This window comes from Crotalus tigris, unplaced genomic scaffold (genome assembly GCF_016545835.1).
Source record: "Crotalus tigris isolate CLP2741 ecotype Arizona unplaced genomic scaffold, ASM1654583v1 scf7180000019068.10715455, whole genome shotgun sequence".
Classification (NCBI taxonomy): domain Eukaryota; kingdom Metazoa; phylum Chordata; class Lepidosauria; order Squamata; family Viperidae; genus Crotalus; species Crotalus tigris.
Genome location: NW_024097358.1, coordinates 6485186 through 6501714, shown reverse-complemented (window position 1 = coordinate 6501714; position 16529 = coordinate 6485186). Strand labels below are relative to the sequence as shown.

The 16529-nt window shown below is 41.7% G+C and overlaps 1 protein-coding gene across 9 annotated transcripts in view; it reads right to left on the bottom strand.

Moving 5' to 3' along the window:
• Positions 1-16529, bottom strand: part of DMXL2 (Dmx like 2) — a 68610-nt gene that overhangs the window by 36266 nt on the left and 15815 nt on the right. For all 9 annotated transcript variants that reach the window (XM_039358862.1, XM_039358864.1, XM_039358855.1 and 6 more), the window contains exons 6-16: positions 15746-15812; positions 13114-13292; positions 11981-12170; positions 11167-11341; positions 8953-9180; positions 7234-7505; positions 5374-6070; positions 4273-4394; positions 3082-3171; positions 1415-1532; positions 360-485 (exon numbers count right to left, since the gene is read on the bottom strand). In XM_039358862.1, the coding sequence (XP_039214796.1) occupies positions 360-485; positions 1415-1532; positions 3082-3171; positions 4273-4394; positions 5374-6070; positions 7234-7505; positions 8953-9180; positions 11167-11341; positions 11981-12170; positions 13114-13292; positions 15746-15812 (2264 nt within the window). The remainder of the gene's footprint in view (positions 1-359; positions 486-1414; positions 1533-3081; positions 3172-4272; positions 4395-5373; positions 6071-7233; positions 7506-8952; positions 9181-11166; positions 11342-11980; positions 12171-13113; positions 13293-15745; positions 15813-16529) is intronic.

The following is a 16529-nucleotide window of genomic DNA, read 5'->3' as shown; positions in this document are numbered from 1 at the left end:
TATGACTCGTGGACTTCAATTCCCAGAATTCCTGAACCAGCATGGCTAGCTCAGGAATTCTGGGAGTTGAAGTCCATGAGTCATAAAAGAGCCGAGGTTGCCTACCCCTGCGCAACACCTGGCAAGCCCCCTCTCTCCATGCTATATGGCAACTAGGAATGACTGCAGTCATGCACATTTTAAAGTTGACAACTGCATTGTAGCCTACAAGAGCTTCAGCAGCCTGATCCAACTTAAAAGGAGGGGTAGGGGACCTTTTTTCAGATCAGGAACAGTACAAAAGTGCTAAAACAAATGAAAGACATAAAGTTATGGAGATCATGAATTCCAATGTATTAATCTGCAAGAGCTTCACTCACCTAAACATGCATTTGCTTGGACAGACTTAAGGTGCAAATGCCACATGTGAAGAATCGAACAGCCTTTGGTGTCCTTCTCAATTACAATTAGATAAAACTTTTCAGAAAAGGGTGGGGGCCGATAGCCTGTTGAGAAATAAAATGTACTGCATACTTGATATTGCAATAAAAAATAAACATATCTATCTATCTATCTATCTATCTATCTATCTATCTATCTATCTATCTATCTATCTATCTATCTATCTATCTATCTATCTATCTATTTATCCATCCATCCATCCATCCATCCATCCATCCATCTCAAGCAATAATCTTTGCAATCGTTTGGAGTTTATTTTATAACCTTGGCAAATGAATGCAAGAATTGTTAGAACAGGTAAGAAAAAATAAATCATAATTTATTGGGAAAGGGTGGTGGCCAACAACTTGTTGAAAAATAAAATATACCATATACTTGGTTTTTTGCAATAAAAAATAACCGTGTTGCCATCTCACAAGAGCATCACAGTAGTGGGCGTTCTCTGGTTGAGTGTATAGTGGTGATAAGGAAGGCAGGCACTCAGCTGATTACTCTGCTAGACCTGTCTAAAATTTTGGATTATGGCTTGGTGAGATGGTGACTCTCCTCCACCCCCAAAAGTGGTCTGCCAAATCCTGCTTGCACTGCATTCGTTATGTACACACATACATTCTGTACATACCTCTACTCTCTAGAGTAGATTTTAAGATGAGATTGCAATCCTGCCCAACCAACCATGTCATTTAGTTCATGACTGAATGAGATTTTGATCAGTAGCTTCCCAAGTCCTCCTTCTCCTTTCCTCCATCACAAGGGCTCAGTGGTTGAGTGGACAGCTATTTTTAATCATGGGTTATTTTTCAACCCATCATCACTAAATCTCCTATAATGCTTCCATCAGAACGGTAGTCTTCACACCCCAGATCAAGCCACAGTATGCCAACTAAATTTTATAGTTTAGCATTATGTATAAACCCCATCACTCTGGAAAGCTGGGTTTACAGATACAATTAGCTTAAAAGCATCACAAGACCTTTAGAAGGTTGGAAAAATATCTCTGTTTCCTTTTGCTCCACCTCTTCCTTCTGTGGCTTGTATCCCAAAATGAAATCCTCTTGAAAGACATGAAGTAGTTGCGTACTGGACCCACACTAGAAGCAGAGTCAAGAAAAATTAGCAAGTTATAACTTTCCAATCAATTATTTACAGCATTATTCAAGGCATTAGGCATTTTGTCACCTGAGCTTTATACAAATAAGCGAGTCTATCATTTAACATGTCTACGGAGGTTCTCAGTCATCCAGATCATGGTTGCCCCAAAGGTGCTTTTTCAAAAGGCAACCAAGCTTTCTTGGTTTTCTCGGAAGACGTTTCCCTTCTCATCCAAGAAGCTTTTTCAGTTTTGATCCAAGACGTTTCTGCAGTCAGAACTTAAGAAGCTCTTTGGGTGAGAAGCAAAACGTCTTTAAGGAAAAACAAAGTCCAGTTGTCTTTTGAAAAAGCACTTTTCAGACTATCATTTAACACCTTCAAGCTCAGGAAATTTAGTTCCCCAGTATATAAAGAAGGAACATGTCGTAGAATATCTTTACGTCAAGATATTTTACTACTTGTTCTTTCATTTCTTTCTATAATTTGAAGAAACTCTGTTGGAAATATATGCGGTTATAAAATTTATTTTTGCTTGCATTTTGTTAAAAAGACTGTTCTGTTATTGTCCACTTTTTTTGTTGGCTCGGTCACCTGCTTAGAAGGCTTCTATCATTAGGCAGAATCAATGATAATAATTTTTTTTATTTTACAGTCACAGACCAAAATGCAAGCGCAACAAAGGAAAACACAAGAAAAATACAATCACAGTTAACACCAGAAGCCTTGGCTAAAGGGAATTACAACGTTCTCCTCTTAATAGTTACAGCTCTTAAAAGAAATTTAGAAATCTGAGAAGTAATATAGGGGGAGTCATCCCCTAGACAATATAAGACCAGATTACTAACATTAGAACCAGAGGGATCAATTCCAAGGAGAGACAGTAATTGGATTCTGGCTGTGTTATACATAGGGCAGTATGATAAGACATGCTCCACAGTTTCAACTTCAGCCCTATCACAGGGGCATAGTCGCTCACTAAACGGGAGCCTCTTGACTCGCCCGTCAAATAGTGCTGAGGGAAAAACAGGCAGAATCAATATTTTCATATAGATTAAAAAAAAAACTGGCCCTGTTTGGAGAACAGCTTGCACTGAAAATAAACGAAGGTACATAGACCAGTCAGATATAAAATCATGCACAGTGAGAGGTTTTTACAGACGATGTTACAACCTGGAAGAATCTCTTACAATTAAATATGGGAAGATTCAAGACCAATAAAAGGAAGAAATTTCCTTTCAACTTTGACTAGTTGAAGCATCTGAGTTGCTGCCACTAGATTTCAGAATTATTTAGATCAACCTGTGGGTCATGGGAGTCCGCGAAGGCTTGAAAAAATGTAATGATTTAAATCTTAAGTCTTGGTGGTCCATGGTGAAGAAAAGGTTGAGAACCACTGATTTAAATGGTTTTAAAATGAAGGGATGGATGAAACAGTTCATTGGCGAACTGAGTTTTTAACTGCTTTTAATACTGGCTGCCGGCTACCTCTGGAATCTTAAGAAGTAAAACTTAAACATCAGTCTACGCTATAATAAGTAAGTGATTTACCTGGTCAGTTATGACATCCAACTCAATAATGCATCCTGGCCGAGCTGTTGACTGCTGGCTTACAATGTTAAATATTTCTCCAATCAGTTTCTAAAACAGAATACATGAGCAAAGCCAGCACTGTCAGATACTTTAAATAATATTGGGGTTTAAACAACAGCTCTGAATCTGGATCTACATTTTGGGTAAAATAAAACAAAGCACAGCAGAGCAGAGTCGAACACAGATAGCCCTAGACTTACAAAAATTTGTTTAGCAACCGTTTGAAGTTAGAACATTGAGAAAAATGACTTAAAACCAGTCCTCACGCTTACAATGTCGCAGCAGCCTCACGGTTCTGCAATTAACCAGCATGTGTTTATGATGGTTGCAGTGCCCCCAGAGTCATGTGATTCCCATTTGCGACCTTCCTAGCTGGCTTCCCACAAGAAAAGTCAGTGGGGGAAGGTGGATTTGCTTAACAACGGCATGATTTACTTAACAACCGTGGCTGTCAAGGATGAAACTTCGGCAGCTATGTGCCTCTGCGTTTCAACTTGTCTTTTGATTAAGTGGGAGGAGGTATGATTTTCAAGTGGCTAGATAGAGAAATGAAACTTCTTCGATCCAGCTGAAGATCATGAGAGCCTGAAGCCTTGTCAAGGACACCAGAACAGGTGTGGATTGGAAGCAGACAGTTCCCATAACAAAGTGGACTCGTTGATATGGGTTACGTAAAAGAACTTTGGAGGTTTGGCTGGGAAAACTATTGTTTAAGTATATGAAATGGTGTTGAAACCTCAGAGTTAGTTTTGCTTCGACATAACCAAGCAGTCTATTCAATAAACAGTAAGATTTTCGGAAATGGAATGAACGTAGAGTTTTATTTGGATTCTTGAGCTACATGCTGTCATTGGCAAATTTGGATTGCTAACAAAGAATTAAAGGGAAGCTGGTATAGCTATTTCAAGCTCCTTAGCTCTCATCAGCCAGCTATACCCTTCTGAGATTTGAACCTGGGCTGCTTGCATGTTAGGCAGCTCTGTTGACCTCTAAGCCACAGGCTCTTTCTCACTACTCACTTAACAACTGCCTTGCTTAGTAATGGAAAATTCTAATTCTAAGTTGAGGACCACCTGTACTGTAGAGTAGGATAGAGAGTAGAGAGTCAAAATCAAGTCAAATCCAATCGAATTTGCCCACGAAACTTACAGAGGCTCCGGGATCACTGAGCTCATCTAACAGCTTCCGAGCATCTACTACAGCTTGATACAACCTCAGGTTCTTCCCGTCTGAGGCCACGAAGCAGGCGCTGGCTGAATTGCAGTACGTCCCTAATTGGAGAACAAGTTAGCATCGAGTAAGAGCCTTACAGTCCAATGATTATTGCTAGACAAGCTATATATTGTTATATTGTTAGGTCCTACCATGTGGAAAATTAAAAATGCCAAGGATCTAAATGCAAGAGGATAGTAGTCGTTTCCCTCCTTACATTAAAACAAGCACCTGGTTTTGGAGAAAACAAAAATAAGGGTATGCCAGATCCAAATTTGAAACCTTTAGGAATGTGAGAATGAAAGGGGATAAGAGGTGCTGCCTAGGGGGGGAAAATAGATAAGCGAGTGAGGGGTCCCCATGGCTTAAGGTCAGAGGAAGAAACTTAGGAAGGACCTGCCCTAATAGATCAAGCAGTTAGAAGGGGCAGTGGGAAGTTTTGTACTTTTAGACTTGCAAGATTCTATTAAGGTAGCCTTACAATAAAATAAATTTAGCTTATCTAGTTGTGTTGCCTACTTGGTTTACCCAGGAGGACTGACGGCTGTACAACTAGCACATTATCTGTCTCCTACATACACAGTTTAGGAGTTTGTAAAAGAATAGCAAAGTTGGAAGGGACCTTGGGGATCTTCTAATCCAACTCTTTGCTCAAGCAGGAAAGCCTATAACATTTCAGACAAATGTTAGTCCAATCCCTTCTTAAAAACCTCCAGTTTTGCAGCCCTTACAACTTCTGGAGGCAAGTCATTCCACTGGGTATAGGAGATGAGCAGGCTGAGCTGGAGGGCAGAGTTAAATGCGCCATCAGCTTGGAGTCATCGTGAAGCTACAAGAGACCCAAGTCCAGCCCGCCATAAATCCTGCTGACCCTTATTTGGCATGACCATTACCAGATCAGATTCTTGTGTAGAGGTAGCATGTAATAAACTTTTAGAGCTTTGAACTCAACTCCTGTTCTTGGTTACTTGCACACGACAAAGGGAGAATGAACAGTCTTACTTCCTATGCTGGGAGATATGAGATAATCGTACTGACCCAGACAATAGCTAGGGATAAGAGTTGGGAGCCAAGCCACGTTCGAGAAAGCAGAAGTATGGAGGGAATTAATGCGCGCCAGTTCCGATACTCCTCCTGTGTAGGACAAAGGCCCAATGGGATCCACTCGCCAGAGGATCAGCTCACTGTAGATCGCATCCGGGTTGTAGAACGTGCGGGTGGCTGCATTTTGCAGATGCTGCTTGGCTGGGGTCCTCAGAGTGGGATGCATGGGATCTGCAGATTTATTTAATCCTTCCAAGTCCCAGGGGGCATCCACCTCGGGAGTCAGCAGGGCATTGTGATGGGACGAGGTCAGCAGCAGGGGTAGCACCGAATGGCAAGCCAGGTCATTGAGGTGAAACCGATGGCCACAGTACCGAAACTTGTGAGTTACAGTATGGACGGTCGTAAAGGCGGATTTGTCCACGAAGGAAACAGCCCACTGATTTAAAGAGCCGTCGATGTGTTTGGAGATCATCATGACGGTGGGAGTGCACAAGTTTCCACTGGACTGATCCTGGAATCTGCTGCGTCGACATCCAGACAGGCTGTCTGAAACGCTAGTTCTTTTCCAAGCTGGGACACTGGTGCTTTCCTTGGAGAAGGTTGGACAGGCGTACATCATGATGTGTTTACTGAGGGAGCTGGCGTCGCCCGATGGAAAGGCCACAGGAATCTGAGAAGAAAAGGACACCTAGAAAGACGGGGAAGGAAATGTATTTATTTCATTGATCGCATGGCACATTTTCATCACATTTCGACAAGAACACAGGAGATAAAAATGCAAACTATAAAATATAACACCTAATATAGTATAAATGTACGTCTAGATTACAGATATAGTTTTGCTTCGTTTGTCACAGCCAGGAAATCAGTGAAGCCTCCATCATAGGCTCTATTTTGGCATTGTGTCACTATATCTTGGATAGTTTGTTTTTCAGACCCACATCACCATCAGTGATGGTGTTTTGCCTCACTTCTAGAGGGTGTCTGTACATCACCCATGGTCAAATTTGGTTCAGTGTTGTCCATATTGCATGGGACTGGTCAAATCCAGCTATTTTTCCAAGGTGCGAGGCAAACGTTGACATTGGTAGGGGCAATTTTCTATCCAATGTAGTTTCCACATTTTATCAAAACAAGAGTAGAGTAGAGTAGAATAGAATAGACAGATTGTAGAATAGAATAGAATAGAATAGAATAGAATAGAATAGAATAGAATAGAATAGAATAGAATAGAATAGAATTCTTTATTGGTCAAGTATGATTAGACACACAAGGAATTTGTCACTGGTGCATAAGCTCTCAGTGTACACACATACAACAATAAAGTGATGGTCATAGATCATAAATCATAGTTACAACTATTAATCGTAAGATACAAACAAGTGATAAATCATAAGATACTAATAGGAGAAAATAGTAGGAAAGATGAGAATATATGAGAAATGAGAAGATGATAATAGCAATACAGCCTATTACATAAGTCAATTTCTTAGGCCTAAGACAGTGCTGTGGGAATTAAGTGTTCAGGAGAGTGATGGCCCAGTGGAAAAAAACTGTCTTTGAGTCGAGAGAGAAGAAACATCCTTTTTTTTTTAAAAAAGAAAGAACAACCCTCAGCATCAAACCCAACTACCTCTTTCCTGTGAATCATATAAAAAATATCCCATGAACTGTTAAATGCTAGGACAAAACTAGATGTGGCTGTTAATTGCATCGTTGCATTTAACCTACACTTAGAAAAATCAGCCAATAGCATCTGCTGGCAAGGGGACATCAAGTGGAGACTGTGAGTTTTAATACTCCCTTCCTTTTCCCTGAACACGGGAATGAAGTCTTGGAAGATGCATCTACCTGAACTTGTCGAAAGATGCCTGGATTGTACTCATCTAGATGCTTCACATGCCACACTAAAAAGGTCCCATCCACGGGATGAATGGTGAAAAGCATATCTGGATTTTGGTTCCATTCTTTAAGCAGAAGTTCAATCTTCCGGTCAAGCAAGACTGTAGGAAGTTGAACTGTTGCAGCAGCTGGAGAAAGAATTTTGAGACTTCCCTCCTTTTCTCCATCGTCATGATCTGAGGAGCCGGTCCCTGTCTCAGATTCTCTGTCAAGAGACAACTCTAAAAGGAAAAGATTAAAAGATCAAGAGCTGTTACATTGCTCAATGTTATGTGGCGGACGAGGAAAAGGGAAGAACATTGGAGACAAAACACCGGACTATCCTCGTTCAGCATTTCCTATTCTAAGCACTGATTATTGATTGCTATGAAAAAAAGGTTTAATATAAGCTTGGGAATATCCAGAAACAAGGACAGAGACAATTTTCCCTTATTATTTCATTGACTTGCTAGAACTTTAGTTGCTTGATCATAAAAGCACACCAAGGGCAGGAAATCTGAATCCTTCAAAGTATTATTGAACATTTTTCACTACAGGTAGTCCTCAACTTACGACCACAACTGAACCCAAAATTTCTGTTGCTAAGTGAGACCTTTGTTAAGTAAATTTTGTCCCATTTTATGACCTTACTTGCCACAGTTGTTAAGTGAATCACCTCACTTGTTAAGTTAATAATACAGTTGTCTGGCTTCCCCGTTGACTTTGCTTGTCGACAGATTATAAAAGCTGATCACAGGACCCCAGGACGCTAGAACCATCATAAATATGAGTCAGTTGAGAAGCGTCTGAATTCTGATCATGTGACTATGGAGATGCCACAAGGGTCATAAGTGTGAAAAATGGTCATGAGGCCCTCTTGTCAGTGCTGTTGTTAACTTTGCACAGTCGCTAAACGAACCGTATCAAGGACTACTTCACTTCAACTCAAGAGCAAGATTGTTGGTCAAAGTGTAACCTCCTGAATTCTCAGCTACAGCTGAGAATTGTAATAGTAATAGTAGTAGTAAAGTTGGAAGGGACCTTGGAGGTCATCTAGTCCAACCCCCTGCTCGGGCAGGAAACCCTACACCATTTCGGACAAATGGCTGTCCAGTCTCTTCTTAAAAACTTCCAGTGTTGGAGCATTCACCGCTTCTGGAGGCAGGTTGTTCCACTGATTAATTGTTCTCACTGTCAGGAAGTTTCTCCGTAGTTCTAGGTTGCTTTTCTCCTTGATTAGTTTCCACCCGTTGCTTCTTGTCCTGCCTTCAGGTGCTTTGGAAAATAGCTTGATTCCCTCTTCTTTATGGCAGCCCCTGAGATATTGGAATACTGCTATCATGTCCCCCCTCATCCTTCTCTTCATTAAACTAGACATACCCAATCCCAGCAAACGTTCCTTATATGTTTTAGCCTCCAGTCCCCTAATCATCTTTGTTGCTCTTCTCTGCACTCTTTCTAGAGTCTCAGCATCTTTTTTACATCATAGTGACCAAAACTGGATGCAGTATTCCAAGTGTGGCCTTACCAAGGCATGGAAGAGTGGTATTAATACTTCACATGATCTTGATTCTATCCCTCTGTTAATGCAGCCTAGCACTGTGTTGGCCTTTTTGGCAGCTGCAGCCCACGGCTGGCTCCTATTTAGGTGTTTTGTGGTGGAGGAGAGGAGAAATAGCTACAACTAACCATGATCAAGTTTCATGAGTAAGCCTCTCTCTTTCTCTTCATCCCCGCTTTCAGAAATATCTCCTTGTGATCCTCTCATTTGCTGATCCGCCAGTTTTCGTAAGTGCTGCATAAAGATCTCCGTGGAAGATGTAAAATGGAATTCCTTGTTATTGAGCCAATGGACCACAAAGCCTTCGTTGCCTTCATCGAAATTAAAAGCGGTCTTCACCAGTGCCGGTGGAATATCTGAAGAAGGGACAGTTTGGAAAAAGAAAAGAGAGAGAGAGAGAGCTTGATTTAGATGTTAGAAAAGCTATTCAATGTTTTCAGGCGCTTGGGAAATGGGTTCGCTGAAAAGGATGTTGCAACATCTTGGAACCGTCATCAACCCTTTCCCCGGTTCCAAACCTACTTTTCAAGAGGAAATTAAGGCAAGCAATCAGATTCAACATCTGCAGTTATTGTCCACAGCTGCTAGGAAACATGACCATTTTTTAAATTGAAACTGCATGTAAAAATATATATAACGCATCCAGGTAGGGGAAGCCTACATATACATTTATTTACAAAATAAACATGGCAAAGAAAAAAGAAAATAAAACGACAGAAGAAGCAAAAAGAAAAAGTGTAACTGTACGGGTAATATTCCCTATCTCTCTTCCTGTTCCTCTTATTCTTTTTTCTTCTGCTGTTTCATTTTTTCTTCTTCTGCAATTGTGTTTAAAAATCATCCTGCTGTACTTTGCTCTGCGCTCTAAGCCTCAAAAGAAAAGCTACTGCTGACCACAATTTGCAAATGCCAGCTGAAGTCTGTCGGTGGAGACATTGTGGAAATTATACAAGACAGGAGAAAGAATTTATGTTATTGTAAACTCTGCGTTTTATCTTTTAACACTGCAAGCTGCGCAGAGTTACGGTGGGGCAAAATGGGCAGCTAATACATTTTATAAACAAATGAGCAAACAAACAAATGTAAAAGCCCATCGCAAAGTTTGAAGTATCACCAAGCATCTTATACTGCAGTGGTCCCCGAACTTTCCAACTTGACGGACTGGTGGTGGGGGGTGGGAGCAGAAAGGATGGTTTCGTTTGAGCAGTAGGCACATGTATGAGTGCACGCAACTCCATTTACACATGCTGCTTGCACGTCCCAGTTCAGAATGGGCTGCAGTCCGGCGTGTGTGTGTGTATATGTGTGTGTGTGTGTGTGTTTGAGGACCATGTTATACAGCATTGCTGGCTGTGGAATTCTGGGAGTTGAAGTCCACATGCCTTAAAATTGTCAAGGTTGAGAAACACTGCTGTAGAGAAAGCTACGTTCTTCTGCCATGGTGATGCAGTGGTCAGAATGCAGTACTACAGGATAACTCACTGCTCACAGCCTGGAGTTTGATCCTGACTGGCTCACGATTGATTCATCCTTTCATGGTCGGTAAATTGAGGACCCAGATTGTTGGGGGCAATAGGCTGACCCAGTAAATCGCTTAAGAGAGGGCGGGAAAGCACTATGAAACGGTATAGAAATCTAAGTGCTATTGCTAATGCTAAATTTAAAAATCCATTATAAAGCTTGAAGCATCACCAAGCCTGATCTTATACTGCAGAGCAGGGGTCCCAACCCCCGGTCTGTGGACTGGCACCGGGCCGCGGCATACCAGCAACTGGGCCGCGGAAACAAGTTAACCCCAGACAGCACATGAAACCATGCCCCCTCTGGGAGTGGAAAAATCTTTCTCCACAGAACCGGTCCCTGGTTCCCAAAAGGTTGAGAGAAAGCTAAGTTCTTCTGCTTAGTGTACACAGAGTATAGAGCAGGGGTGGGGAACCTTGGCTCTTTTATGACTTGTGGATTTTAACTCCCAGAATTCCTGAGCCAGCATGGAGTTGAAGTCCACGAGTCATAAAAGAGCCAAGGTTGCCTACCCCTGGCCTATCCTATCTAGCATGGCTGGCTCAGGAATTCTGGGAGTTGAAGTCCACAAGTCATAAAAGAGCCAAGGTTCCTCACCCCTGTTAGATAGGATAGGGCAGGGGTTGGCAACCTTGGCTCTTTTATGACTTGTGGACTTCAATTCCCAGAATTCTTGAGCCAGCCATGCTGCGGGGAAAGGGAGAGGTTTCCAAGCTGAGCCAGACCGGCTCAGGAATTCTGGGAGTTGAAGTCCATGAGTCATAAAAGAGCCAAGGTTGCCTACCCCTGGGATAGGCAGTAAATACAAATAGAGAACTCACCAGTGTTGGGGTTAATGCTCGCAGCTATATGGAAATGGCAGAGCGCGTTAGCATGATGGGAAATATGGCGCTGCACTTCGTGGATTCCCAACTGGTTGGGGAGGTCTTCTGCATGAGTGATAAGCACCGAAGATCTTCGCTGACCCTTTCTCAAGTTCTTCAGATGATGGATTGTCTGAAGCAAAGGAAAAGAAGGAAGATTAGGAGAGCAAAAAAAAAAAAAATTACAAAAAAAAAAGCCCAGAACAAAATCCCATCAGGAAAGTCATTGTAATCCAGAGTGAATATTCATCTCTGAAACATTAGCCAGTTTTCTTGCTAAAATTGGGCCAAACTAAGCAATGACAAGAGATGGAGAAGATGTCACTAAGGATTAGTATCCAGTAGCTATTTGGCTGGTGTCTTATCTTGTCCACTTTTTAGTTTGAGGTAACATCTTGGGGAAGTAGGTTAGTAAGTAAGTAAGTAAGTAAGTAAAGAAGGAAGGAAGGAAGGAAGGAAGGAAGGAAGGAAGGAAGGAAGGAAGGAAGGAAGGAAGGAAGGAAGTCATAGCAAAAGAGTCACTAAAGACCAGTCACTAAGAACTAGTATCCAGCAGCTATTTGGCTGGCGTCTTATCTTGTCCACTTTTTAGTTTGAGGTAACATCTTGGGGAAGTAGGTTAGTAAGTAAGTAAGTAAGGGAGGAAGGAAGACAGATACACACTTTCATAGATTCTAACACTGCTGATTTTGAATCCCTGCTACTGAGAGGTGATATTAACTCCAGACAAATAAAAGGGATCTCTAACACCCAATTCTTTCCTTCATCCTACTTCTAAAGCATGCTGAATGTTGTCTTTGTGCCTTCCTGAATGTGAGAAACTGCTGCTGGAACTGATGCTTGACGTGCTTGTTTCGCAGATCTGCTCCCCCAGCAGTGAATCTTCGGGCAACAACGTCTCCACCCATAGTCGGCAAACGCCATCCTGACACGAAGTCAGGAGCACGTTGCAAACAGATCCCCTGAGGAGAAGAAGCACAAAGAAAGACTATGTTGGATCACAATCCATGGAGGACCACAATTCTTTGAAACTCGGTTAAGTCCCCTTTTTTTTGAGGTCAGCTGTAGTTTTGAATGGTTACTAAATGACTCGACATAAGTCAAAAACTACCTGTAGAAGCCTTATGTGCATTGATAACAATGCACATAAGGAAACAATTCTAGGTTTGGGGTCTCTGATGCTCTCTGAGCTTGGTTGTTTTCTTGCAGACTCTTCATTACTCAACTAGGTAACATCATCAGTGCTAGAAGGGAGTGAAATTTGGGGGGGAGAAGGAGGAGGAGGGGGAGGAGGAGAGCTGTGGGGTCCTTGGTGCTCTCTGAGCTTGGTTGTTTTCTTGCAGACTCTTTATTACCCAACTAGGTAACATCATCAGTGCTAGAACTGAGTGGGTTTGCTTTCAGTTTATATACAAGTGTCTAGTCCTGTCAGAGTTGGTGGGACTATTCTAGATGATTCCTTTATTAGGTTGTTGTTTAGTGTTTGATTGTTGATCTAAATTGGTACTTCCTTGATTGATTTACTATTTACTTTATCTAAGAGTAAACTTTATCAAACAGTAAACACCAGGGACCAAACCCCACTCCCTCTAGCACTGATGAAGTTACCTAGTTGGGTCATGAAACATCTACAAGTAAACAACCCAGCTCAGAGAGCACCAAGGACCCCACAGGTCAATCCTGAGTTACCAATATTCTCTTTTATCAATTCTAAGTTTCTCTTTTGTGGGCTTGTCGACTTACGGAAATTATTCACACTTTGAATGTCGCCTGGTTAGAGATAGGACCAAAATCAAATGAATACAACCAACAAGGAGATGCCTATGCTGTCGGATTAAAATGGTTCTTTTTTGGGGGGTGGTGGTGGTGGTGGAGACCATAATTTTCTTCCAGAATTATCCTAACCTGGGCATAAACTTGCTAGTGTGTCGCCACGAAACTCCCGTCACTGCCCGGGGATGTGAAAGGTAGACAAATGCAAAATGGACGGAGGCAGATATTTTTTTGGTTTCATCTCCCTCTTGGGGACGGAGAGATGATTTCCAGCCCATCATTGGGTACCAGACTTTTAAGAGGCAGTCATCCTGAATGAAACAAAATAGAGGAGAGATCATTTGCATTTCAAAGTCTTGCATGAACTGGATTAAAGCCACATTGCAAGAGGCAGAAGAATGGAGTCTACCCTTCTTCAGTCATTCAGCCTCTCCATTCATCCCAAAGTAGCTGCTAATATTGTAGGAGAAAAGAGAATGGCTGCAGTCCCATAGCAGGTCTTACTTACGGGGAAGCATTTTTAGGTGGACAAATATATCATTGTTCTCTGTGCGTCTGCTCTGCTTGAGTCCTACTTAGTGACAGCAAATATTTCCTTCAGAGTGACCTGTTCCATATTTAGCTCTTTGGCTTTTCCAAGGGTGCAACTCATTGACATTGTAACCAAACCTATCAAAGCACCTGAAGGCAGGACAAGAAGCAATGGATAGAAACTAATCAAGGAGAGAACCAACCTAGAGCTAAGGAGAAACTTCCTGACAGTTAGAACAATTAATCGGTGGAACAACCTGCCACCAGAAGTGGTGAATGCTCCAACACTGGAAGTTTTTAAGACGAGACTGGACAGCCATTTGTCTGAAATGGTATAGGGTTTCCTGCCTGAGCAGGGGGTTGGACTAGATGACCTCCACGGTCCCTTTCAACTTTATTATGCTGTATTCTATATTCTCTCCACCTTGCTGCCTCCTTCTCCTCCTCTTCTTCCTTTCACCCTCAGCTTCAGAATAGTTTTGGCCAAGAATGGAGGCCTTTTTTGTCTGCATTTTTTTCAAGTTAGAAGCAGGCTATGGTGTGACATGAGTGCTTTTGGTTTGCTGAAGCTTAAAAAAAAACCCACAACATTTCAACCCTGATGGTCCTTGAACAGTTCCTTCAAACCTGGCCCCACCCTTGTTGACTGGCCATGATGGTGCAGCTCCTGAGTTAGCAAAACCTTCTGCTCCCCCACTGTAAACCATTCTTGGCAAATGGCAATGTTGTAAACAATCTCTAGCTAATAAAGCAGACTTCCCAAACACAACGAATGTGAAAAGGAAAGTGCTGGCCTTCAAGCATAACCTGATTCATCAGATGTGACTGGCAGATGGCCAGCGATCAGCCAGCGAGCTGGCCATATTCAGGAAACGGATGTTATCTCTGGTTGAAAATAACAGATATGAAGAAACCACATCTCGACAGATACAAATCAAGGGAGTCGCAATGGATCTGCCACCCGACGGCTTCTCAGGGTTTGGTTCTCAACTGAACTATCTGGGAGGACAGATTTGCTAAGGGAAGAAATTCAGGAATTTGGCGGATGATGTTTGACAGCATGTAAATTTGCATTAGGATGCTTCAGGAAACCCATTCTCTTACAAAAGAAGCAGCTTCCTCTTCAAGGCAGAAGATCAACAGTTTTGGTTTCATTAGTGATCTTTTATATTTCACCAGCAAGTGTTATCCTGGCTGTTGGTCACTTTCTTTTACATTTATACTGACATTATTTATCTTCTAAGCTAAGTGCCACAACAAAGAGTACAGAGAAGAGCAACAAAGATGATTAGGGGACTGGAGGCTAAAACATGTAAGGAAGTTTATGTTTAATAAATAGTTAATAGTTAAGTTAACTATTTAATGAAGAGAAGGACAAGGGGGGACATGATAGCAGTATTCCAATATCTCAGGGGCTGCCATAAAGAAGAGGGAATCAAGCTATTTTCCAAAGCACCTGAAGGCAGGACAAGAAGCAACGGGTGGGAACTAATCAAGGAGAGAAGCAACCTAGAACTAAGGAGAAACTTCCTGACAGTGAGAACAATTAATCAGTGGAACAGCCTGCCTCCAGAAGCAGTAAATGCTCAAACACTGGAAGTTTTTAAGAAGAGACTGGACAGCCATTTGTCCGAAATGGTGTAGGGTTTCCTGCCCGAGCAGGGGGTTGGACTAGATGACCTCCAAGGTCCCTTCCAACTTTACTATTATTATTATTATAACCTCTGAGGTACAGCAAGACGAAGCGACACACCATCGCTGATTCAAAACAGGTGTCATGGTTCCGAAAGAAGAAGCTTTTCAAAGAACTTTGAGGCTTTGTTTATCTTAAAGAATCCTTTTATTGCTACATAGCTTCAGCACATACATAATGAAGCCAAAAACTGAATCCTCCCTCCCCCAATCACCTGTAACAAAGCATAACTCACTCCTTCATTTAATAGTCATCAATCATGTTCTCCAATTAGTTTGAAGTGTGAACCTTCCCTCCCGTAACTCCTCTGGTTACAACTGACCTTGGAAATACTGTACTGAAATATTGTTATGGCTAACTATCCCCCAAGTACATACTCCCCTCCCCCCGCTATTCTAACATTGTCTGACTTTAATTCTAGAAGTGATACACAGGTTAACTAAAACAAGTTTGCTTCTTCATATATGTCAAGCAAGAACATCCGATGTTAGCAGCCTTGACAACAGGAATGAATTAAAAAAACAAACAAAAAACGTTTACCTTCCCAGCTGTTGCAAAATATTCGCCATCTGGGGACCACTCCATCAAGTGGACAGAAACAGCTGTCCTAAAGAACAATCAAAGAAGGCAACTCTCAACTTCGAAGGCCATCGCGGTTTTAAATAGCTATTGCTATAAATATCTCAAAGCTTTGCAATCTCAAGGTAGCTTATCCATGTCAGGCTGTAGTCATGGACACCCTCAACACCTTGCTATCCACCCAGAATTAATTGCTGCCTGACATGATGCATTTTTAAAAGCTAATTCTATTGTCAAAGCTGAATATATAGCCTAAATCTTTTTGGGTGGCTCGGCAGTCTAGTCAAACAGTGCCTTGTTACTTTAGCAATTTTGATACCTCTTCAGTTCAACCAGCATTGAGAGATTTGGGCTGTTGCTATCAATGGTGCAGAAGGACAGATTGAGAATGTTGTATGAAGCTACATCTAATTGTGCTTTTTTTAAAACTAACTAAGATTAAATACGAATTGGGGTCATGTGTGAACTTTTCAGAAAAATCTTCATAGTTTGGCAGAATGAAAAGGAGCACCATTGACTTCCTTCTTTATTAGGTACCTTCTCTTCCCTCTTAAAAAGCAAACAGGTTGATATAATGTCCCAAGTAGCTAGACATAGCTTATTCTTCCTCCTCTTTCCTAAATCTCTCTTAAAACCTAGGGCTCCCAACTCTTTGCTGAGATGCTTGGAGTTCCCCACAAATTATAACAGGACCGGAAATAACAATAGCACTTAGACCAGTGGTTCTCAACCTTTTTAATGCCGT